The 24,481-nt window shown below is 56.9% G+C and overlaps 1 protein-coding gene across 5 annotated transcripts in view; it reads left to right on the top strand.

Moving 5' to 3' along the window:
• SRCIN1 (SRC kinase signaling inhibitor 1) overlaps positions 1–24,115 on the top strand; it is a 68,785-nt gene extending 44,670 nt beyond the window's left edge. For 3 of the 5 annotated variants that reach the window (XM_053211796.1, XM_053211798.1, XM_053211797.1), the window contains 11 exons: positions 664–839; positions 6,308–6,438; positions 6,592–6,739; positions 7,079–7,322; positions 7,778–8,024; positions 9,618–9,772; positions 10,034–10,186; positions 10,760–10,882; positions 13,008–13,592; positions 14,500–14,646; positions 14,900–15,800. In XM_053211796.1, the coding sequence (XP_053067771.1) occupies positions 664–839; positions 6,308–6,438; positions 6,592–6,739; positions 7,079–7,322; positions 7,778–8,024; positions 9,618–9,772; positions 10,034–10,186; positions 10,760–10,882; positions 13,008–13,592; positions 14,500–14,646; positions 14,900–15,421 (2,631 nt within the window). In that variant the 3' untranslated portion in view covers positions 15,422–15,800. Of the gene's footprint in view, positions 1–663; positions 840–6,307; positions 6,439–6,591; positions 6,740–7,078; positions 7,323–7,777; positions 8,025–9,617; positions 9,773–10,033; positions 10,187–10,759; positions 10,883–13,007; positions 13,593–14,499; positions 14,647–14,899; positions 15,801–20,654 lie in introns of those variants that run through there. The other 2 variants (XM_053211800.1, XM_053211799.1) reach the window with 2 other exon arrangements.
• The last annotated feature ends 366 nt before the right edge of the window (positions 24,116–24,481 follow it).

The following is a 24,481-nucleotide window of genomic DNA, read 5'->3' as shown; positions in this document are numbered from 1 at the left end:
CAGAGGGCCCCAGGGCCCGTCAGGTGAGAATAATGAACAGAGACAGGCTGGAGAGGGGGCAGAGAGTTGCCATCTGGGCAACGGATAAGATCTCACCCACCCCCGCCATTGCCCCAACTCAGCCTTAGAACTGGGTTCGAGAGTTAAGTTAGTCTTCTCGCCCCAGCCACGGAAGCTCTATCAAACCCCACTGCTTGAGTCTTTCATCGAAGCCACAGCCATGCAGCCGCACGGTCGGCACGGTCCTGCATAGGGCTTCCTCTTGCCCCCCAAATATGCCCGTCCCGTTCTCCTGTCTCTGTATTTGCCCAGCACGTAACCTCGTTCTCCGCCCCCCACCCCACCATCATAGCCCTTCGCTCCTGCTCACGGCCACAGCCACGCAGCCGCACCCTCAGCATGTTCCAATTTAGCACTTCTCCCGCCACTATCCCCATGCCTTTCTCCTCCTGCCTCTATTCTTCCCCAGAATTTAGCCCGGGGCCTCTGTTTCCCACCATCCCACCCCTTCGCTGCTGCTCGCGGCCGCAGCCGAGCAGCTGCTGCTTCGGTGGAGCCCGCCCAGCCTCCGGCTATCCTCTGCCCGCCTCCTCCCGGCCCTTCCCCTGCTGCGCACCTCCATTCCCTCCCACCCTGGTCCATCGGTCCCTCTGCGCCCCGCAGCTACAGAACCTGGAGTCGTTGCGCGCGCTGCTGAAAGGCACAGAGGCGGAGCTGAGCATGCGCGTGTCGGAGGCTGCGCGAAGGCAGGAGGACCCGCTGCAGCGGCAGCGCACCCTGGTGGAGGAGGAGCGGCTGCGCTATCTCAACGACGAGGAGCTCATTACCCAGCAGCTCAAGTGAGGCTGGGCCCCCGGGGGCGGAGGGAGGGCTGGGGGTGCGGCCTGGGCCCACAACCTGGTTTCACTGGGAGGTGCAGCTCCCTTCCTTCTGAATCACAGGTGACGTTGGTCTGGTCTGAAGCCTGAGTTCCTTCTCCTCTGTGGCCTGATTTCTCTGTGACCCACAAACCTTTGACCATCTGGCACAATTCCTGATTTCTTTCTTTCTTTTCTTTTTCTTTTTCTTTTTTTTTCCTGGCTTGACGCCCTGCTTTTGCTATGCTTTTGCTTCCTCATGGTCCACAGTCTGGCTTCCCCTTGGCCTGCAGCCTAACTTTCATGTGGCCAGCAGCAGGATTTCAGTCTGTCCTCTGCCTGCTTTCATTCTGGACCTGTGACCTGTACAAAGTGACCCTTGGGGAGCCACAGCTGCCACCACTCCACTTCCCTGACCTCCGAGGCCCGATGTAGCCAAGGAAAACCCTCCTCCCATCCTAGTCCACTAAAACAAGGCTCTAGCTTTTTCAGAAGGAATGAGGAACAGAGAACATCCTGCTCCCAGTTGCTTAGACGTGGAAGGGTTAACCAGAGACAGTCCTCTGATCCAAATTTAGCAAATGGCTGTCTGGCCAAGATTCCGTCGTCTGGCACTGTTGATGGGAGAAGCTGCCTTTTGCTGTCCGTCCACTGAGTGAGCACCCCCGCCCCATGGCAGCCTTCCCTCATTAGTCACTGGGGTCTGAGACAGAGGTCCTGCTCCTTTCTCTGGCTTCCCTCTTGGTGGCACAGGGCACAAAGGGACTTGAAGTCCAGCTCCAGCATTGAGAGACTATGTGATCAGGGCAGTTTCTGCCCTTCTCTGTTCTTCAGCTTCCTTATCTGTGCCCAATAAGATATTTGCAGTTCTTTCCAGGGAGGGCTTGGGTTCTACTGGCCAGTGACTTGGGGAGCCAGGAGAGGAAAGGATCCCAGCTTGCAAGGGGCTCCTTGAGAAGGGCCCCTACTTCTCAGCCTTGGGCCCACACAGCCTGTGCATTTCAGTAGGGCCCAAGATTCCCATGACCCCTTGGGGCTGAGGTGAAATAAGGGGCCACTTCTCTTGGAAGTAAGCTGGCGGCAGCCACCCCATCACTTCCGGTGTAAAAGCTTAGTGACAACGTCAGTCAGATCTCCAAGTAGACTGACGGCTGCCATCACCCCTCATCCACTGACCCAACTTTTCTGTCCTCTCCTTGCCCCTTTTCACTCAGCACAGAGGAGCTGGGTTAGACTTTTTTAAAGGAACTTTACTGAGACATTAAAGGAAAATAAAAGAAAATATAAAAGCATAGAGGCAGAAGAGATGAAAGGACAGATTGAAACTTCTGTCATATGCATGTCTGGTCCTCAGCTTCCTGGGGGCCTCAGTTCTCCAGGAGCACACAGACTCCCTGCCCGCTGTCTTGTTATCAAACTCTGTTCATACTGCTCGCTTGAGAGAGTTTGGGCTGCTACGTTGCTTCTGGCAGGATTCTCCATCCACTTTGAAGGGGGTCCTGCCTTTTCGGGGGGCGGCCCGGGCTGGGCTGTACATCAGCCCCACAGTGGCTCTAGCTTGGCTTACAGGGCCCTCCCTGCCAGCTCCCCTAGCATCCCTGGGCTTTAGGCTGACCAGCAGGCCCATCCTTACCCCTATCCTGGCTGTAGCCCCTGAAGGCCCACTCTTGCTCGGCTTTGCTCTGCGCCTTCCCCTTGCCCCGGCATCTTGCTGGAGGTTAAGGCCAATTCTGTGCTTCATTCAGCTTGGCTCTCTCACCTGTTTTTCTACCGAAGCATTTGATCCCTGTCTAGACGTTACCCTCTGCCAACTGAGACCTTTTGGCCTCTGGAGCCCAACTAGAACTAACCCAGTACCAGCTCTGTAGGCATACGAGCTACTCAGTCACAAAGGGCCCCATGCTCTTAATGGCCCCGTACTCTGCTGTTGTCATCTTGGAATTTGTAATGATTTTTTAACTAGGGGCAAAATCTTCATATTCCACTGGGCCCCATAAATTATAGAGCTGGTTCCGTCCTGACCCTGCCCTCTCCACCCCTCCAGGACTGAACCTGGGTCTGGAAAGCCCAACCACTTTGTGATAATGGTGTCTAGACTTGCACCAGTCTGGGATTCATTTGCAGAGCCCGCACAAATTGGGTCTCCCAAAACTTTGGCAGGTTTTGTGATTGGAAAATCTAGGTGACGGGGCACCTGGGTGGCTCAGTCAGTTGAACATCCAACTCGATCTCAGCTCAGGTCTTGATCTCAGGGTCATGAGTTCAAGCCCCACGCTGGGTGTGAAGCCTACTTTAAAAAATTGAGGTGCTAATTGCGCCTAAGGAGGACCTAGCCTCTTCTGCCTGAGAGTTGCAGTGTCGCGTCCTCTTGAAGGCTTACTCGAGTCCTCCTTTAAATGAGGGTCTCTTCCCCTCAGAGTGATGTCTGGAAGTGACCATTTTACAAAACTGGCACACCCTGAGCCAGTTAGGTGTCACGCATAGCAGGGGAGAGTTGTTGTTTCCCATGTAGGAGAGCAAGGGCTGGGTGGGACAGGGATGGGGATGGGCTGATGTTAGGTCCAATGTGGAGGTGACACGCAGCCGAATCCAACAGCCGAAGTCAGACATGAATAGATTCTGCTTTGCTGCAAAATAGTTGCATGACCTGAAACAAGCTACTTAATCTCCCTGAGCCTCTTTTTTTTTTTTAATGTTTTAATATTTATTTATTTTTGAGAGAGAGACAGAGTGTGAGTGGGGGAGGAGCAGAGAGAGAAGGAGACACAGTATCCAAAGTAGGGTCAAGGCTCTGAGCGGTCAGCACAGAGCCTGATGCAGGGCTCGAACCCACGAACCATGAGATCATGACCTGAGCCGAAGTCGGATGCTTAACCGACTGAGCCACCCAGGTGCCGTCCCCCCGCCGCCCAACCCTTTTTAATGCCAAAGTTCATTGTGTTAGTTAGGGTAGCTGCTATAACAAATTGTGTAATGATTTAAAAGTAATAGACATACGTTTTTTTGCTTTTGTTTTTTCTCTCATGGAACAGTACTGGGTGGGTTAGTGGAACAACTGTTTTCCATGCAATCATTCAGGGACCCAGGCTAATGGAGGTTTTGCCATCTCCAATATATGCCTTCTGAGATCATGCAAAGGGTCCTTGCCTTTCAACCCATAGGAAGGGGGGAAAGAGCATGGAGGAGCTTACAGGGGAGGTTTTAATGGGCAGGCCTGGAAGCAGCCGATACGCCTTCAACTCACTTTCCATTGGCTGGACCTCACGCATTGGCCATTTTTTTTTTTTTTTTTATTAAAAAAAATTTTTTTTTAACATTTATTTATTTTTGAGACAGAGAGAGAGAGAGAGCATGAATAAGGGAGGGTCAGAGAAAGAGGGAGACACAGAATCTGAAACAGGCTCCAGGCTCTGAGCTCTCAGCCCAGAGCCTGACGCAGGGCTCGAACCCACGGACCATGAGATCATGACCTGAGTGAAGTCGGAGGCTTAACCGACTGAGCCACCCAGGCGCCCCGGCATTGGCCATTTTAACCGCAAGGGATGCTGGGAAATGTAGTCTAATGTCTGAGCTACAGTTTGTGCGTAAACTGGAGGTAATAATGGCTCCCCACACCCAGGATTTTTTGTGAGGATTAAATAAGGTAACGAAAGTGGAGGGCTGAATGTGGCACCTGGTGTGCTATAAGCGCTTAGTACAAGTTAGGCAGCTCTTTAACCTGCAGGGCTGAGTCACAGGAATGTGTCCTTGCCCCAGTGTGGTCTGTCTTTTCATCCGCTAGTTGGATGGAGATGTATAGGCATGCTGATAAGATTTGCTAGTGACACAGAGCTTTGAGGGGAAGCAAATCTGTTGCAGGGTAGAGCCGAGATTCAAAAGTTGTTCCCACCTGGATTGTTGAGCTGAAATCCAGCAGATGGCATTTGACAAGAATGTATGTAAAGCCTTGCATGTGGGTCAGGGATGTCAGTGACTCAAGTACGGAATTGAAATGACCTACCTGGACAGCGGTTCCTTCTTTCACTTATTCATTCATTCCACAATTATTTACCAGACATCTATTCTGCTCCAGGCACTGTGCCAGGTGCCGGGAATTGGAGATGAATCCAGAAGACCCGGTCCCTCTCTGCCTGCCAGGAGCTACACAGCCCAGCATGCAAGAGCTCCAATGGTTGGTGAGGGAGGCAGAAAGCAGACTCCCAATTCCCAAGTGTAGGGAATGGGGAAGAAGTTCCCACTGAGACCTGAGGAAGGAGTGGGAATTAGTTACACGTGTGCATATGTGTGCATGAGTGTGTGTGTGTGTGTGTGTGTAAATGGAATGTTCTAGGCAGAAGAAATGGCATCGTAAAGGCCTAGAGAAGGCAACAAGTACAAGGACCTCAGAGAAGTTGTAGACTGTTCTAAACAGAAGGAAGCCAGAGGAGGACAGGGGATGTGGCTGAAGGGAAACTAAGAGCAGCCCCCAGGGACTGACCCCTTACCACCCCTTTCCCATGTGTATTTGCTCCCTTAATCCTCACAATGGCCCCTGGAGGGAAGAACTCTCACTACCTCCCATTTCTTGGATAAGAAGGTTACAGCCCAGAAATAGTACGTAACTTGTCCAAGGTCTCTCTGCTGGGACGGGCAGAGCTGGGATTGGAATTTGGATCTGATTCTAGAGCCAAATTTTCAACTACTACCCTCATGCCCTTCTTGGCTTGGATTTTAGCTTCAGGATGATGGGATCCATGTAACGTTCAACCCAGGAGGTAATGACTTGGTGTGATTTTACATTTTAGAAAGATGTGGGGCTTGGGGTTCCTGGGTGGCTCAGTCAGTTGAGCGTCCGGCTCTTGGTTTCAGCTCAGGGCATGATCTCACGGTTTCGTGAGTTTGAGCCCCACGTCGCATCAGGCTCTGTGCTGACAGTGCAGAGCCTGCTTGGGATTCTCTCTCTCTTCTTTTCTCTCTCCCCCTCCCCCACTCATGCTGTCTCTGTCTCTCTCAAATAAATAAACAAACAAAAATACTCTTAAAAAATAAAGATGTGGGGTTTTAAACGGCACAAGCTCAGCATAAATCTGCTGACACCTGAAAACAGTTTTGTCCTCAAGGGAAGAGGCTGAGTGCCTGGATCATTTGAGAAAAGGTAGATGGACATGGCAGGGGCCACCCCTCAAGAGAGGAGACCCCACAGGGGCACATGCAGCGGCCTCCCGTTCCCGGAAAGGCTGCCAGGTTCTCTGCTGCCTCTTTGGCAGAAAGGGCAGAGGATGCAAGTTATAGGGAGGGAGATTCGGGCTGACGTTTGGCATTTCTCTGAGGTTTGATCTCACCTGGGCCTGTAGCCTGGTGAATGGCTTTTAATTGTGATCCGACCAGTGGCCTGATTTCTTTCCAGCTGCCCAATTTCAGGGCGCTGGGCTGGGGCCAGAAGGGCTGAGAGGGTCTCTCTCTGGCTGCAGTGACCTGGAGAAGTCGGTGGAGAAGATCCAACGGGATGTGTCCCACAACCACCGGCTGGTGCCTGGGCCGGAGCTGGAGGAGAAGGCGCTGGTGCTGAAGCAGCTCGGGGAGACCCTGACTGAGCTCAAGGGTGAGCCTGGAGGCGAGAGTGTGGCACGTGGTCCAGTGGGGGAGTCCCTGCTTCACCCCCACCGCCCACCCCCAGGCGCTGCCCTCCCTGCTGCCTGTCCTCCCTGTCCTTGGAGCTGCTCCCTCCCCAGCTCACTCCTTCTGGTCCCCTCAGCTCACTTCCCAGGCCTGCAGAGCAAGATGCGGGTAGTGCTGCGTGTGGAGGTGGAGGCCGTGAAGTTCCTGAAGGAGGAGCCGCAGCGCCTAGACGGGCTACTCAAGCGCTGCCGTGGGGTCACAGACATGCTGGCCCAGATCCGAAGGTCTTTCTATCCCTGACTTCTTATCTCCGACCTCCGATTTCCCAGGAGGTCACACACTGGGCGTAGATCAATAGATCGGCCTGGCCCCTTATCCTGATCCTTTAGAGGTCACTGATATGCCAACTGGATCTGAACGTCAACTCTGACCTGTGACCCCTGGCATTGTGTAGGCTTGGCTCTCCCTTATGCTGGATGCAGTCACTCCTCCCCAGACCCTTCCATCTGTCCTGCAAGATCCCAGAGCCCTCCTCACACCCTGCCTCCCCCAGGCCAGGCTTCCCTCACACGGGGCCCCCAACACGTGGGTCTCACAGCTGCCCCTAACTCTCCCAACCCCAGGCAAGTGGACGAGGGTGTGTGGCCACCCCCCAACAATCTCCTGAATCAGTCCCCCAAGAAGGTGACTGCCGAGACAGACTTCAACAAGAGCTTGGACTTCGAAATGCCACCCCCCAGCCCTCCACTGAACCTCCATGAGCTGAGTGGGCCCGCTGAGGGAGCCCCTCCTACTCCTAAGGGCAACCCTACCAAAGGCCTGGACGCTGCTGGCAAGAGAAGCGTGGACAAGGCTGTGTCTGTTGAGGTGCTGGGCCCGGGATGGGGGGAGGCATAAGCCAGGCTCGCGTATTCTCACCACCATCCTAGGTTGGGAAGTGCCAGCACGTGGGTACCTTTTCCTGGGGGAGGAGGAAGTCTGAGAAGCACATGGATGGTGGCATTAGTTCTGCCAGACAGAAAAGCATTTTATGAACCTGTGACAATCAAGGCAGTGTGATGCTGGCATAAGAATGGGCCCTGTGGTCAACGAAGAATAGAATGTCCCCCAACAGGGCTAAGTGTATCAGGAGAGTAGCATGTGACGAAGGCGGCGTTCCAGAGTTACAGGGAGACACTCAAGGAGAAGTCTGAGGGTCCCCCAGGGGCTGGATCAAACTCCCTTCTCCATTCCTGGTGTGTGTGGCTGGGGGGAGGGGCTGCAGCCCCTGAGGCCAGGAGCAGGCAGCTGCTTCAGTGCTGATTCTCAGTCCTCCTGTCAAGGCTGCCGAACGGGACTGGGAGGAGAAGCGGGCAGCCCTGACCCAGTACAGCGCCAAGGACATCAACCGGCTGCTGGAGGAGACGCAGGCAGAGCTGCTGAAGGCCATCCCTGACCTGGACTGTGCGAGCAAGGCCCACCCGGGCCTGGCCCCCACCCCTGACCACAAGCCCCCTAAGGCCCCCCACGGCCAGAAGGCAGCCCCCCGAACGGAGCCCAGTGGAAGGAGGGGCTCAGGTATGGGGGCAGGTAGGGGACTGGCAAAGAGCCCAGAGGAGGGGGGCCCCCATCGTCAGGAGCTCTGGGGTTGGTGGGGGAGGCCCTTGGGCGTGAGACCCTCTGCGGTCATCCTGCCAGATGAGGGAGGTGCTGGGGCATCAGCATCCTGACCTTCAGCCACTATAGGGAGACCCAGAGGGCAGGGTAGCGCTGGACTCCATCCGGGGCTTTTCCCGCTGCCATGACTGCTGCTGAGAGACCCACGCAGGGAGGATGAGCAGGCCCGGGCTCTGTCTGCATGTCATGACCAAGCACGTGCTCTGAACCAGGCTGTGCTGACAGGGCATGGTGCTGGTCCCTACGATCGTGGTTTCTGTGCTCCCCGAGCCCGTGAGCTCACAGGGGAGGCAGAAATCCAACCAGGAATAGCAGTCACCATTCATTCATTCCTGCTGTACGTATTTGTTAAGCACCTACTGTGTGCTGAGGATGAGGAGATAAGACACTGCATGTTTCCAAGGAGCTTAAAATTTAGTGGCGGTGTAATACTAACATTTTTGTTTATCGGGCACTTACTATGTGACGGGAACTACTCCAAATGCTTTCTATATATTAATCCTTACAATTTTGCAACAACCCAGGGGGAAGATACGGTAATTATTCCCATTTTATAGATGAGAACACTAAGGCACAATGTAGCTAAGAGATCTGTCCCGGGCCATGCTTAGTGGGTAAACCAGAAAATAGGACACAGGTGCCACCTGTAGCCGTGGCCACGCAGTCCTAGAGAAGGCCCTGGAAGAGCAGGAAGGGCTTTCCGTTGGAGGTGACTTTCCACTGGAGTCTTGAAAGCAAGTAGGCCTTTCCATGGACAGTGAGAGAGGGCACTTCAGGGAGAGGGAACAGCATGTGCAAATGGCCGGAGGTGTGTGTTTGGTGTTGCTGAGCAGGGCTCAGGCCAGGAAGTAGCAAGCAGAGCTGAGGCTGAAAGATGGGCAGTCGTGGAGGGTGCTGGGCCAAGGAGTTTGGGCATGGTTTGGAGTCATGGGGAGCCACTGGGGCTCAAAGCAGCGGAGTGTCAGGCTCCAGTGACTTTTCTATAGGTTGCCCTTGGAAACAGTCCCCACCCCTGGAAAAACGGGGAGGGGGAGCCTGGTGGGTCAGGCCGGGCTCTTGCACGTGTAACTGCTGTCTCTTGATGGAGAAGAGAGGAAGGTGTGTGCAGGGCAGCCGCTGAGGGACAGGCGGGAAAGAGATGGATGAGAGCGGCGTTTCTCAGACTTGAATGTGTGCGCGAAATCGCCGGAAGAGCTGCCAAAATGTGGGTTCTGATACAGCAGCTGTGGGTGAGGCCTGAGCTTCTGCATTTCTAACAGGCTCCCAGGTGCTGCCAGTGCTGCTGGTCCGCAGACCGCACTTTGAGTAGCTGGGGTGGGAGTGCACTAAGAGGAGTGACGGGAGTGGTTTCACGGGGAAGTGAGAGAGAACAAGGAGGGACCTGTGTCCTCCTCCCTGAGCTTTCCTCTCCCCTCCTCCCTGGAGGAGGAAGCAAGGTTTCTCCCCTTGGTGCACGGACTCCAAAGTTAAGCGTCCCCTGACCCCCAGCCCCTTGGCTGCCCACAGATGAGCTGACGGTGCCTCGATACCGCACAGAGAAGCCCTCCAAGTCGCCCCCGCCGCCCCCTCCCCGCCGGAGCTTCCCCTCCTCCCATGGCCTGACCACCACGCGCACTGGGGAGGTTGTGGTCACCAGCAAGAAGGACTCGGCCTTCATCAAGGTACCAACCCCACCCGGGGCAGCGGGATACCCAAGATGACCTCTGAAGACCCTCTGGGGCGGAAGGAAAGGAGGGGGCTGGCCAGTGGTGACTCTGTTTATGGCTCGGGCTTCCACCACGGGAAGGGGGCCTCTGGCAGGGGACAGAGGAAGCGGCAGATGAGGAGCTGGAGCAGGAAAGGCCCCCCGGATGGGGCCTGTGCGGTGAGCTGGTGCCGGAGGGGGGCAGAGCCTGGTCCTGACGGGGGCCTGGGCCTTGCAGAAGGCCGAGTCCGAGGAACTGGAGGTGCAGAAGCCCCAAGTGAAGCTGCGCCGGACCGTGTCCGAGGTGGCCCGCCCGGCCTCCACACCACCCATCATGGCCTCTGCCATCAAGGATGAGGACGACGAGGACCGCATCATCGCCGAGCTAGAGGTGGGTCAAGGGCATGCCTGGTCCCTGAGTCCTCAGCCAGGCTCCTCCCTCTCCCCACCAAGCTGACCCCACTGGGGAGGGGACTGGGCTTCCGGGCTCCTGCTGAGTGCTGGCCTGTTCGGGACCCCTCCTTCTTGCCTCCATTTCGCCACCGCTGTAAAATGGGGGGAGGGGGCCCGAAGTCCCTCTTTGCAGGTTTGAGGGTTTTTTTTATGGTAGTCTCTGAACCCACCCCCAACACCGCTGCCCCGAGACCCCCTATGCTCTGAGACCCCCAGGCCTGAATGTTCTGAGAACAGAGTGCTTTAACACCCTGATACCCACGTACCTTGAGCACCCCCTGTGCCATAAGTCACCCATCCTCAAGTGCTCTCAGCCCCTCTCCCCAAGTGGCTGGAGACCCTGACTACCTAGGCCTCGGGAGGAGGAGACAAGATGGAGGGCAGAGTGGCCAGTGAGCATGGTGAGGGGCTGAGGAGTAAGGCTGGCGTCCCTCTCGGTTGGCCACAGGCCAGCACCCCTGTCCTCCTTGTGCCCCCTTCTCCAAACCTGCCCCCACCTTCTGCTCCTCAGGTGTTTGAGAGAAGCTCAGTGTCTTCCCTCCCCCCCACGCCCCGCCGCCAGCTGATCCCCACCTTGCTGGCACCCCAGGACCTGGGGCCCCCTGGGGGCTCAGCCCAGGGCCCCACATGGAAGGTAACGGGCTGTCCCCCACCTCTCACGGCTCTGTCTCTGCCTGTGCCTCCACACCTTCCTCTCCTCACCTCTCACGCTAACCCGCTAACACGCCAGTCACGTCCCCACGTCTGGCCACTGCCACAGCCTCACCCGCCTGGCCTCACCCCTGCCCTGCCACAAGGACAGGAGTGTAACCCTTCCCTCCCTCTTCGAGACTTTAGCAGTCTGGTACCTGGTGGCGCCTCGTGTCTGCATTTTCTTACAGGCTTGATTCTGAGTTGGGTATTTTGTTCCAATCTGCAGCCAGAGTTCAGATCTGACCCAGAGCCTGGGTTTTGTCTTGGTCCAAGATGGGAGCTTGGATCTTGCTCACTACATGACTTTAGGTCCAACTCAGAATCTGACTTTGTCCTGAGCCCTTGCCTAGTCCCTGCACCTGACTCCTCTCCTCTGCTGCTGGTGCCAGGTGGGGGCTCCGTTTCCCCCCCCTAGAATCTATGCCTTGCACCAGGGGCCAGGAGAAAGGCTCACTGATAGCCTCCTTCTATCCCATGGCCCCAGTGGTCAGGGAACTTGGAGTAGAAGCAGCCTATGCCTTTCCTCAGCTGCTGGTTTTGTCTCTTAGCATTGGGAAGTTCTTCCTTCTCTCTAACTTCAGTCCTTGCTGCTGTCCTGCTACACTTATTCTCTCTTTATTCTTTCTTGGGAATTTGGGGGTAGACCGCTGTCTGCACCCCCCTCCCAGGGGATTGTGCTTGGGGAGGGGGACCTGGGGAAGGCGGCCTGGGAATCTCTCCCTCTTCCCAGTCAGGTTGGGGCAGGAGGGCCTCTGCTCTGGGGAGAGGGCGCCCTCCTGTGCACACACATGCTCACCTACCTTGTCTGGTTCTCTCTGGCCCACAGTGGGCTCCACGCTGTCTCGTACCTGATTTCTGGCCTGGCTTGAGGCTTGAAGCTTGTGTTGCTTTGGCTCCCTGGCCAGGGGGAGCAGACAGGCACTAAACAGGTGGACAGAACTGTCTGCCGGGCAAAGGATGGGCACAGAGCAGTCTAAGGAGCCATCTGGGGATGAGCAGTATGGAAGGGGTGCCCCATGGGCTGGCCATGCCCTTGGCACTTTGGCCCACTGCACCCAGCCGCTCCTGCCTCTTTCTGGCCTTTGGGAGCTAATCCTGAAGGGGTCCAGTGGGCAAAGCCCCCTGCTGGCTTTTTGGGCTGGCTTCCCCTCTGCATCCTGTGGCGCCATCGAGCAGTGGAGCCGGGCAGGCATGGGTCGCCTCTCTGTCTTCCCAGCCTGCACCCCGCCGCCTCCAGGTAAGCAGGTGGCAAGGCTGGGTGGGTTGCCTTGGGGGAGGGAGGCTTGAGGTCCCTGCTGCCCCCCTGGAATATCCCCATGGCTCCTTTTGGTGGAAAGAGCACTGGACTTGGAGTCAGACTGCCTGGGTTCAAATCCTGGCTCTGCCACTAACTAGCTGGGGGTAAGTGACCTTGGGTGGATCTCAGGACACCCACCCTCAATGTCCTCATCTGTAAAGTGAGGACCACAGGAGCAGTAGCCATTTCGTGCCGAAGAAGAATTTGGCTGAGCCCCTCCCCTTGTGGCTGTGAAGCCCTTGGAGAAAGCTCCAAAAGTAGAGGGTGACGGGGCCAGGAGTCTCTGGCCTGAGATTAGGGTGACAGCCCCACCCTTTGAGGCCAGGTCAATTCAACAAATAGCTAATATTTGCCAAGTGCTGACGCTGTTCTAAGCACACGCTCGTGTGAGCTCACTTAATTTTCCACCACCTCTCTGCTCTTGTTACCTCTGGGCAAACTCATGGGAGGACCCATGGGACCTGCTCCCAGAGTTTAACGTGGGCAGTGAGAGGCAACCCTGTGTCTGTGCTTCCCGATAAATCAGCGTCTCTGCCAGCAAGTGGGAGACCACAGTATGGGGTCAGAAGAGGCCCGAGTTCTAGTCCCAGCCTTGCCTCTGACTTGTTGAGCGAACTCAGTCACCACCCTCCCCTGCCTCAGTTTCCCCATCTGTGAAAGGAAGGGGCTGGGTTCACCCGCATCTGATGCCCCCCTGCCCGCACCATCCCAGCTCAGGGTGTTTGGTTTGCAGGGATCATAGTCTCCCTCATCTTTCTTCTCCCCCCAGGCTGCCCCAAGTCCCAGGGCTTTCTGCGTCCCCCAGATCATCTTGACGGAGTGTATCCCCAACCCTCCCTCCCCACCAGAGGCCAGACCTGAGGAATCCGGTCACAGGACAGCCCCCACCCCGCGACCCCGGACCCTGACTGGCAGTGGGAGGGGCTGGGATGGTGCACGGGCCCTGCCAGAGGTAGTGACCAAGGCTGCCCAGCCCAGGAGCAGCTTGGCGCCTGAGAAGGACGGGGCGGCTCAGAAGAGACTGGGGACGAGGAGCTGCGTCGCAGAGGAGGGAGGAGCCGGCGTCCCCTGTTCTTGGGGACCAGCCCCTGACGGGACTCTGGAGCCCTCCACTGCTGACAGCCACACAGAGGAGACCCCCAAGGACACGGGACAGGATGTCCAACCCGGCAGTGGGGAGCCCAGGGGCCAACCCGCTGCCGGCCTGGGCTGCACAGTGAGAGGCGCCACCACCCAGCGGATGGACAGCCTGGAGGAGACACTCCGGGAGCTGGAAGCCACTCTGAGCCAGATGGGCGCAGCCCTCGCCATGGGGCCCCCTGGCAGCCCCCCACCCCTGCCACCCGGTCCCCAGGTGGCTGCCTCCTCCCCTAGCCTCTCCCCCTGCCTTCATGCTCTAGACTCTGTCCTCAGAGCTGCAGAGTGGGGGGGCTGCAGGGGCACCACACCAGCCCCCTCCTCCCACTGGCCTTTTCTCAGCCCCTGCCAGCCTCCTGAGAGCCCGGTGCCATATGGGGTTTGCAGGCAGAGCCTGGGAGGCTGGGAAGCTGGCCTACCCAGGGATCAGCCCAGCCAGCCCTGGCAGGGACTGGGTCCTCTCCCCTCTGCTCTGTATCTATAAACCAACAAATAAAGTTCTCTCCTCCTTTTCCATCCCCGCGCTCCCCTCCCCCTCTCCTGTCTGACTCTCTTTGCCTCTGTTGTTTCTCTGTCTTCGCCTCTGACTCCCCAGAGCCCTTGTGGGCAGGGTGGTACCTGGGGTGGTTCAAAGGAGCTGGGCTTGTCCATCTCTAGGGAGACTTCACCCCCATTCTCCCGTTCAGAGGAAGACATAGGTCTGGGGCTGCTAATCTGACTCTGTCTGCCATTATAAAGACCCCGCCTCAAATCTCAGGCATGCTCTGCCAGACCCAGCAGTGGGGGTGATGGCAAGGACTCTCACTTTGGAAGTGGCTTCCCCGGGAGAGTACTTGCTACCCCTTGGTTACTCAAGAAAACCACCAAAGAGCCCTCCCTGGGGAGCTGTTGGGAACCTGGCTGGGAGGCCCCTGTCCCCTCTTCTGCAGGGAGGCCTTAAGCCTGGTCTCAGAGAGTGGACCTGGGTCCTGGACTGGGATGTGGGGCCCGGGAGGACCAAAGGTCTCCAGTTGTCAAGGGCCCACCGAGGAGGTCCCAGCCCAGCCCCAGAGATCAGGTCACCCAGCGCCTAGGATTCCGGAATGATCCCGCCTCCAACCCCCACCCTGTTCCTCTTCCTGCAGAGTGGTGGTGGCAGTGTGCCACCCATGAAGGTGGTGACTCCAGGGGCCTCTCGGCTGAAGGCAGTCCAGGGCCAGGCAGGCAGCCCCGACAAAGGCAAGCATGGCAAGCAGAGGGCCGAGTACATGAGGATCCAGGCCCAGCAGCAGGTAGGTGTGGGCGCTGTGGGGTGGGGCTTGGCCCATCCTGGCCCCTCCCTCCCTCCCCCCCTCCCCCCCCCCCCCCGCAGTGCTGTGTGCTCCTGCTGTGAGCTGGGCATCTCCTGCCAGCTGCCCAGAGACCTCCTCCCTGCCAGCACAGCCCCACCACTTCCGTGAGCCATCTTTTCCCTCCTCCCGTCAACCCTGGCTCTCTGGAGCTGCTCTACAACATACATTTTTTACCAGGCCACTCTCCTTTTAGGAGACCCTCACTGGGAGCCGAGAAGGTCTCTCCCCGGCTGCTCCTGGAGGAGGGGGAGCCGGAGGACTCATGTCCCCACTGGCCCGATGCCTGAGGCCCTTCCAAGGCCGGGCCTGCCCTGGGGTGTGGGAGCGGGCTGCCGCGTCCCTTTGTCCTCCTGCTTCTGCTCCGCTTCCTCTCCCTGCTCTCAGCCCCCCTCTCGCGGGGGTCGGGTCCTCCCCACTCTCCTCTTGGCCTCCCTCTTGGATTTTGGGCCCTCTGCCACCTGAGGGAGAGACCAATTCTGCATCTGCTTTTCAGTCTTGTGTTTGGGCTTTGGTGGGTTCCACTGACGTCAGTGGGGAGGGGGAGATGTGGCTCCCAGGTGGGCTGGGAATGACAGGGCTGCTGTCACCTCTTTCAGATTTAGTCAGCGGGCTTGGGGGCAGGTGTATGGAATTGACAGCCTCACCTGTGGGTGCTTCTGCCCTTTGGCCTGCCGTGTGGCCTGGTCAGAAGGTGCAGGGTGGTCCCTGGGCCTAGATATTGAGAGACCTTTAGCGTGCTCATTTGGTTCAGTAGCATTTCTGAGCACCTGCTGTGTGCCAGGCCCGTTCTGGGTGCTGCGGTGGGAGTGGGTGCTGTAAAATGTCCACATACTGTGACCTGAAGAAGGTTCTAGGCTCCGAGGCAGGAGGTTAGAGACGGCAAGTCCAGCTACCTTCTTTACAGGTGAAGGGACAGCTCAGAGTAGGAAAGGGGCAGAGCCAGGATGGGACCCAGGAATCGCAAAGCCCTTTCTACCACATGGCCCTGGGATGGCCCTGGGCACGCAATGGCCCTGCCTCCCTGTCTACTGGTTCCCTGGAGAGACCCCTGGAGACGGGCCACCCAGGCCCCACCCGCCCCCGACCAGCTCTCCTCACTAGCTCCCTGCTGGCCCGCCATCTTCCTCATGGGTCCCCAGACACGTCCTGCAAACCCCACCCCCAGCTCGTTGTCCTGCCACCACAGTGCACGAGTTCCCCTCGTCCTGTCTGGGCCGGTCCCTCCTTCGTGTCCACAACAGCAGCTGATATTTGCTCACTTGTGCCAGGCTCACACATTATATCGTTTCACATTCACCACACCAGTCCGAGGAACATCCTCCTGATCCCCCTTTGTTAGATGGGGAAACTGAGGCTTTGCCCGAGGTCACGGCGCTGGCAAAAAGAGCAGGACTAGCATCCAGGCTGTGTGAGGCCCCTCCCCCCACACACCCTGCCTTTGGCCTCTTCAGTGGGCACCTTGCTGGGCTACAACTATGCTCTGTCATCTCTCTCCCTGACTTCCCCCGCTCCAGGCACCCAGCTCCTCTCTCCTGCCCCCTTGTCCCCTCTGTGGCCTCTACGCCCTCTCCTCCATTCAGTTCCCAGCCCACCGCACCTTGCCTCCAGCCTCATCCCAGGGCTGAGCTAGGTCTCCAGTGGCCTCCAGACTTTCTCTTTCTCCCATGCCCTACTCCGCTCTCTGCAGGATGTGCGGTATAGACCCTGCCCCCCCCACATACACACGAGTGCACGTACACACACACACACACACACACACGGGGGGGAGCTGTGTGTAGACCCTCCGTTCCTTGCTATCCTCTCCTCCCTTGTCAGCCCTCACCCTGACCCTCCTGACTCCTTTCTGGGTGTTTCTCCTCTGCCTCTTCACTTCGCTGGGCCCCACTTCCTCCTGGGCCTTTTAGCTCTTCATACCACACACACCTCCCCCTGGCACCCTCTGTCCCTGGCCGGAGTCTCTGTTCTGAGCCCAAGCCTGCCCATTAGAAAATGTCACCCTCCCTCCCCGGGGCATCCACCACGCTGGGGAGTCTCGGTGGCTCCTCCTTCCTCCCTCACCACCTACTGTCCATGGTTCTCTCCCCACCAGGACCACAGGCCTAGCCATCCCTCTCACTCGCACTGTCTAGGAGCCTTTCTTTAAAAAAGCACCTTCTCCCTAATAAAGCGATATATGTTCCTTGTGGGAATTTCTTAAAGAAGCAGGGGAAAAAATCATCTTATGCCTCATTACCTAAATGCACGCCCTTCTAAGGTCTCCCTGTGACTTCTGTCACCTCTAGCCTATTTTCCCAGACCTGTGGGCTGGGGAGGGATATTTACAAAATGCAAATTATCGATTATGTCATTCCCCCAACTCCAAGCCCATGCCCACTGCTCCCTGCCGGGTGAGAACATCACCCAGGGTGCTTTGTGACCAGCCTGGGTTCCTTCCTCCTGGTTCTCCTGACACCCTCCACCCCACACCCTCGGTTTGCTCCAGCCACACTGGGTCAGTGTCCTCTGGGCCCAGACACCGCTCCGTATGGGCCCAGGCTGTGAACTTGGTCAAAGTCCTCGGCCTTCTGCAGGCTCCTCCCTCATCTGTACAATGGGGACAGAAACCCAGCAGCAGGGTTCTGAGGTCACATAATACCTGGTGTGGGAAAGAACTGTGAGAGCCCCCGCGGTGCTCTGCTCAGGAGAGTCCCCATAATCCTCCACTGCCCTGGACGTTTGTCAGTGCCAAGGGCCAGGCAGGGGCCTTTCTCCTATCATGTGGTTCTAACATTTGGGGCTCGCAGCTGCCTTTGACAACGACAAGGGGAAGGAGAATAAAAGCGCCAGGACTAGAGACACCAAAACTAGGGGGAAGAGAGTTCCAAGATGGGGTTGCAACAATGCCTTAATCCTACCGAGAAAGCAGAGGAAACAGTTGAGGAAAAAGCTCTTGGATGTTGTGCTCAAGATGCAGGGGTGGGATGGTAGCCAGATTTCCAGGGGCGTGCGGATCCAAGGCCTGGTGCAGATGGGAAATCGTGGACACCCCCTCTTCTGCTAGGGCCTGAGAGATCAGTTGAACACCTGCTATAACCCCCCAGGTGGTCCTGCCTCCCCGCCCCCTGCATTGGCTGCCTTCGCTCTCAGGGGTTCTAGGCACACAGATCTGTTTAGGAGGAGGAGAACCTTCCCCAGGAGCCCCCAGCTGACCTCCCCTCTCTTCTCATTGCCCGTTTCCGAATCGGTCACTGGCCAGGAGAACAGAATTGTTCCAAATGTGTAGATTGCTCAGGACCCACCCCACCTGGGCTGAGGGAAAGGCCCACGTTTCCTGATAGACGCAGGCCTGATTCAGGCAGGATTTCATCAGCGAGGAGGGAGGGCGTGTGGGCCTGGGAGGAAGTGACCCTGGAGGAGGCACCAGCCAGCAGGGTCTGCCGACATGAGATGGTCTGTGCCTGTGCGGAGATCCGTGACCTAGCGCGGAGCTGCAGGCCAGCACTCTCAGGGCGTGGAGCGGGTGCGAGACTCTGACCCACGGGAGGAGGAGGGCTGCAGGGCTCAGCCCTCTGGGCCCAGCTAATGGCTCTGGTCTCCTCCCAACTGAAAGCTGAAGGTTTCTGCCTTGCCGCAAAGGTGACAGAGCTCTGTTTCTCCAGACACAATTGGAAGTGACTGGGGAAGACTGGTTGGTGAAATGAAGTGATAGAAAACTTGAGAGACAACTGCTGTGTTACCTGAGAAGTGAGCTGCACGGGGACAGGAGCATTGGGCACAGGGGGCATGCTCCCTCAGCTTCAGGAGCGGCGACTTTAGATGTCGCCACGGCCAGTCTCCTGGAAGGGAAGGATGGCTGATAGGGCTTTACAAACAAGTGCTCCAAGAGCAGCTACAAGCGATCTTGGTCTCCATGAAGAAGGAGCGGGGGTGTCCACACAGGCCATTTACAGGCCTTGCGCTGGCTGTGGGAGGAAGGGGCCCTCGCCTGGGTGAGGACATGTCACCGGAGTGAATAGAGGAGTCAGGTGGCTGTACAAGCTGGAAGGCAGATATTCCAAAGACCAAAGCTCAGAATGGACCAGGGCTCTTGACAAACGCTAAAGGGAAGGAAGAGAAAAAGCTTTTAACTAGAGAGATGGGTTGAGAACAAAGAGGACAGCCCGGAGGGAATCAGCAGCCAACTTGGGGACACGGTGAGATGTGAGGGGACACAGGGGGCTCCCCTCCCACCTGGCTTTGGGAGAAAGAACTTTGAATGGGAAAGGGTGGGAGGGGAGGGGCAGGACTGGAGCCCAGGGCTAGTGACCCGGAGTGAGACAGCTCTAGGTTGCCTTGTAATGAGCCTGTGTCCGGGCCCAGGTACCGGGACCCCGTGAGCAGGGGCCATGACTGGCACATGGCCCTCGGTCAAAGGACTGAGTGAACGGAAAGATCTTGTGGCTGCAGCCCTGGAACCTCTTTGAGTGCAAACAGAAGAGCTACAGTAAAGGGGGAGGGGTTAGGAGGCCCAGACGGGAGACCCTTGCCTTGATTTTCATAAAGGGAAAATGCAGACTGCAGACGACTTGTGCGATGAGCAAAACCCAGATGAATCACTGCACGTGTGGAAGAAGAAATGGTGATCATCAACAGCAAGGGCAGGTTCACGGTCAGCCAGTCAGGCTGCCTGAGATCTCCTCGTTGCCCTTACTGGCTGCTGGAGGCGCTCTCTACCTTCCCTACCGGGAGGCATCTGCTAAAGCCCACCCAGCGGCGGGTGGTAGTGTAGGTGGGTGGGAAATGGAGTGACCTTGCCCAGATCGAGGCTGTGGGAGGTCTCTACCGATGTGCCACAGCACTCTGTTTCCTTCCGCTTCCTTCCTTCCTTCCTTTTTTTTTTTTTTTTTTTAATCAATGCTATTTGTTTATCATACTAGTGGCTTTGCGGGGTGGGGGAGGGGTGGACAACTACAACCACAGAGAGAATCCCAGTCTGCGGAGCCCCGTCCCAGTGGCTCTTAAGGTCGTGTGCAGCAGGGTCACCTAGGGTGCCGGCCTAAAATGCAGATTCCCGAGCCTGAGCCAGAGGTACATTCTGGAGCAGGGGCCCCAAAATCTGCATCTGTGACACATCATCCTCTGGAGGTGATGCAGGTGGCTCTGGAACCATACAAAGATCCAGACCCAATAGGGACACAGGGAGTCCGCCAGAGGCGGGAGGAGGCGCGGCTCTTTCTAATTATCAGAGCTGACCAGTGAGGGCAGACACTTCACGGGGGCGTGAACTCCCATGACCCACAATCCACAAGGCTGAAGGCTGGAGGAGCACTTGTAGGGGATGCAGTGGGGCTTCCTGCCTTGGGTCAGAGGCTGGAGGCAGTGAGTGCCTTTTCTTCCAGCTTGCGGTGGGAGGGGTTGGGGGGGTTCTTTAGAGAAATGCTCCCCCGGGGAGGACAAGCTTGACCCTTAGTTGTCCCCATAAGACCTTCTGCTTAGTAGCAGCCTCCTGCAGAAGCCAGAAGGGGCCCTGCGGGGCTGCTGGCCCGTTGAGACTAACACCCCACCGACTCCCAGCCTGGGCCTCTAGTCTCTCTGCCCACACCCCTGTGGCGGCCAACCTCTCACACCTTCCTCTCTCTCCTGTCCTCCCCACTCCCACCTCCCTGTCCACCTGTCCTTGGTGTGGTCTCCCCTGTGTTTCTCTGGTCTCTCTCCTCCTCCTTCTCTCTTTCCCCTAAGTAACCCTGGTCCCTAGGCCTTTGGGTCCAACTCTGTCCCCACCCCCCTACCCTGTTCTGTCCCCCACTGTGGCCCCTTCCTCCCCATCTCAGGGGATGACTCTCTCCAGATGCCCCTTTGGCTTCTTCCTTTTGCAGTTAATGTTCTCTTGGATTTGTGGAGGTTTTTCATTTTTAAGAACTTCAGCTGGGGACCAGCATGAAGGCTCTCCATTCCTGTCTCTGACCCCCTGACCCCTGTTTTTGTTCCAGGCCACTAAACCATCTAAAGAGATGAGCGGGTCGAATGAGACCTCAAGCCCAGTCTCAGAAAAGCCCGCGGCTTCCAGAACCTCTATCCCTGTATTGACTTCCTTTGGGGCGAGGAATTCTTCCATCTCCTTCTAGAAGCCCCCTCCCACCTCCACCTCAGCCTGTCCCCCCTCCTCACCCCTGTCACTTCTCTCCCTGCTCACCTTCCTCTCATCTCCACCCTACCCCCACCCCATTCTCTGGACCCTCTGAAGGGTTTGCCGCGGGTGTGGCCCTCCTCCGCTCTCTGCACCCATCCCCTTGTTGGTGTTTTTGGTTTTTTAAACGACTCACTTTTAATTATCTTTTTTTTTTTTTTTTTTTTTTAAGTAAAACAGTAAAACTAAAAACCAAAACACACCACCTTCCCTTGATTTCCTGTTTCTGGCCTGCCTCCTGTCATCCTTGCTCCATTTTCTCTTTACCCACGCTTCCTCCCAAGTCCATCCCCACGTTCCTGCACCCTATGCTCCCTTCCTGAGAGCACTCCAACTAAACTCTGAGCCACGGAGACTTGGAGCGGCGGGACACCCCTCTCCCCTTCCTCGGAAACCTCCCTGGAGGAATACCTGGACGTTGGACCAACCCCCACTATCAGGCCGGCAGCCAGGACGCAGGGAGACTCTAGCCCTGGAGGTGCCCCACCTGCCGGCCTCAACAGGACTGAACTCCGCTCCGCTCCGCTCCGCTCCGCTCCCTTCTGCTCGTGCCCTGTGGGTCTGGAGTCATGATGGGTGGGGCAGGGGTGGAGGGGCCAGTATGAGGCCTTTGAATCTGCGTGTCCGTGTCTGTGGAGACGAGTTGGCTTCCTGGGACTCCCTTCTTGTTTGTGGTGAGGAGCCGCCTGGCCCGTGCCGAGCGAGGAGGGGGCCCTGCTGGACGGTTGGTTGTGGGTGGCGGGTTGAGCAGACAGCCTGACCCTGGGGGTCACTGCCTTGGAAGAGGGCAGCCCTGAGAAGGGGTATTTGGTACTTTCAGTTTCCTAATTTAGCACTTTAAATGACATTAACTTATTTAATGGGGGTAGGGTGGGCAAGAATGAAGGGCCTAGAAAACTAGATTTGGGGACCTGGAGGGTGGGAAGGGGCTGGTTGTAAGGGAAGTGGGGGGAATAGAGAGGGTCTGATGGGGGGGGCGGTGAGGACAGCTCTGACCCAAAGGTCAAGTGACATGACCTTCAGCCATCTTCTTTGAGATAATGAGGGTTTTCAGGGAAGGGATGAGATGTGATTTTTTCAGCGGGGAGCTGGTGACCCTTGGTGAGTTCCTTGAGGGTCCCTGAGGCCTGACCAGCCAGCCAGCGCCCCTAAACCGACCTGTGGATGCCTGTGTAGCTTAAGGCCAGGTCCTGAGAGGAGGAGAGAAAGACCAATTTTGGTTCTCAGCCCCAGGCCACCCAAGGGCACAGTGAGGGGCCAGCAAGGGGGTTACACGAGTGGGGGGTGGTGCAAGGAGGGTCCCCAGGGAGTAGGGTTCTTATTTGGAGCACAAAGTGGGGTAAGCACAGGGGAGACTTTGGAGTTAGCCTCCCCAAGTAAGCACAGAAAGAAGGAGCCATTGAAGGGGCAGAACCCCCTAGTCCCTGGGGCCTGGCTGGAAGGTCAGTGCCTGGGGAGAGCCAGGGGAGCTGTTGAGGGCTGGGGAGGGAGGGGAAACCAGGGTTGTGTTTCTTCATTTCTTTTTGTTTTGTTTTTGTTTTGGTTTTTGGTTTTTTTTTTTTTTGTTGTTGGTTCATCCTTGTTTTCTAGCTTTGGATCATTTTTGTACAAAGGCAAGCAAGCCTTTTTGAAAAATAACAAGAGGAAAAAAAAAAATCTCTCCTGAAAAAAAAAAAAACCCTTGGAAAATAGAAAAAAAAAAAAGGACCTCATAAATGATGCAATTACTTTTAATTGCAGGCAACTCTTTACATTTAAGTGAAGTGTCTTAACATTTTATATTGTTTTAAAAATATATTTACATATTATATATATATAATATACGTAATATAAATATATATAAATATTTAAAAAAAAAAGAAAAAAAAAAACCACGGCGCTCTCTCCCTGGCCGCTGTTTCGGCGGGGGAGGGGGGCTGGAGGATGGGCACATCGGCCTGGCTTCTGTGGTCCAGTGAAATGGTTTGCTTTGATTTGGCTGTACAGAGACCCCCTGACTGGGAGGGGAGGGGGGAGTGGTGCCCCCTCCTCCCTCCACTCCATGACTCTTTGCTTGCTACTTTTTGCTCGCCCCCACCTCCCACCCTCGGCCCTGTGACCTGAACGTGTGCCCCACCGTCTTTGTCCTGAGTTGAACGTCCCTTTGTGGGGGGAGGAGGAGGTGTCCATCCACGAGGGGGCAGATGGAGGGAGCCGTGGGCCCCACCCCACCCACTCACGGAGAGCCCAGTGGGATTTGCATCTTTCTTTCCCTTTGGTTCCTGCACATTTCCGGGCTGAGAGGCGTTTGTGTGGAGTTGTGCGCAGCCTGTGTGTGTGTGTGTGTGTGCGCGCGCGCGCGTGCGCGCACTGGCACGGGTCCACTTACCCATGTGTGGAGGGAAGCATGTGTGTGCACAGGCGTGACCTTCTACGCGGGTGTGCGGGGAGGCATGCGCACCAAGTGCATGTACCCTGCTGGGGTGTCGGTACGTGCCCCCCCTGCATGTCAGTCCAGGGAGCTTCACGCATGAGAAGGCGTGTAGTGTGTGTGTGCAGACACGCGTGGCTGCGAGAGACTCGTATGTGTGCGGGCCACATACGCGTGGACAGGGGTGTACGTGAAGGTGCATGTGACTGTGTGCGGGCGTGTGCGTGTGCACAGGTGTGGAGACTCAGGCGCGTGGGAATGCTTGCGTGTGTGTTCCATCGGCCCTGCACCGCTCGCTTTGGCTCCCCTCCCAATCCCCCAGCCCCTGGCCCTCTGCAAGCCCGCAGCACGTCAATGCCCCCCAGCTGCATGCGCCTCGCTGCTCTGTCCATCAGTGTGTGCTTGACCAAGAGAAAACTAAGACGTCCGGGGGGGGGTCCCTGTACCTGGTCCCCCCGCCCCACCCACTGTGCTGTGTTACTCGCATGGGGGGGTTCCTTTCCCGCCCCTTCCACAATATGCTGTTTCCCCAGGAGCCTCCGGCCCGCGGCTCTGAGAAGGGGTCCAGGTGAGGCCCCACCCCCACCCCAGGCTGAGCCCCGGCTCCGCACCCCCGCCCCGTCCACCCCGTAGGGCCCGTGTTGGTGTAGCAGTGATGGCTTCTGTGGATATTCTGTGACCTCTGTCAGTGTAACTTGACAATTTCTAAATGGAAAAGGATTGCTGTGTTTTCTCTGTCTCTCTTTTTTAATGTCCTTTTTCTTCTCCTCACTTCCCTGCTCTCTTTCCTTTCCGGTTTTTCTAGCCGAGTGTTTGGGGCTTAAATAAAACTTGTTTCTTTTTCCTCTCCTGGATCTCCTTTCTATAGGCTGCTGTCTCATTATTTCTCACCTTCGCCCTGGAAGGTGTTGGGATGGATGGGGCAGAGATGGGGTATCTGGCAGGTAACTGCCCTGCAGCATTGAAAGAGGAGGGGGCAGGAACAGGGACCCTTGGGGCTGCCGCCGTCCCACAGGCCCATGAGAACCCACATCGTGGACACGGGAGAGGAACACCGCTGACTCGAGTCACCGCCCTCGGTGAGGTAGCCATGGGCATCTCTTACACCTGAGACCACAGAGCCAGAGACGGGAGGTGACTTGCCTGGAGTCATACCACTAGTAAGATGCAGAGTCAGAATTTGAATCCAGCTCTGCCTGCCCCCAAACCCAGTGCTTTTT

Source organism: Acinonyx jubatus, chromosome E1 (genome assembly GCF_027475565.1).
Source record: "Acinonyx jubatus isolate Ajub_Pintada_27869175 chromosome E1, VMU_Ajub_asm_v1.0, whole genome shotgun sequence".
Classification (NCBI taxonomy): Eukaryota; Metazoa; Chordata; class Mammalia; order Carnivora; family Felidae; genus Acinonyx; species Acinonyx jubatus.
This window is presented reverse-complemented; position numbering and strand designations above follow the sequence as displayed.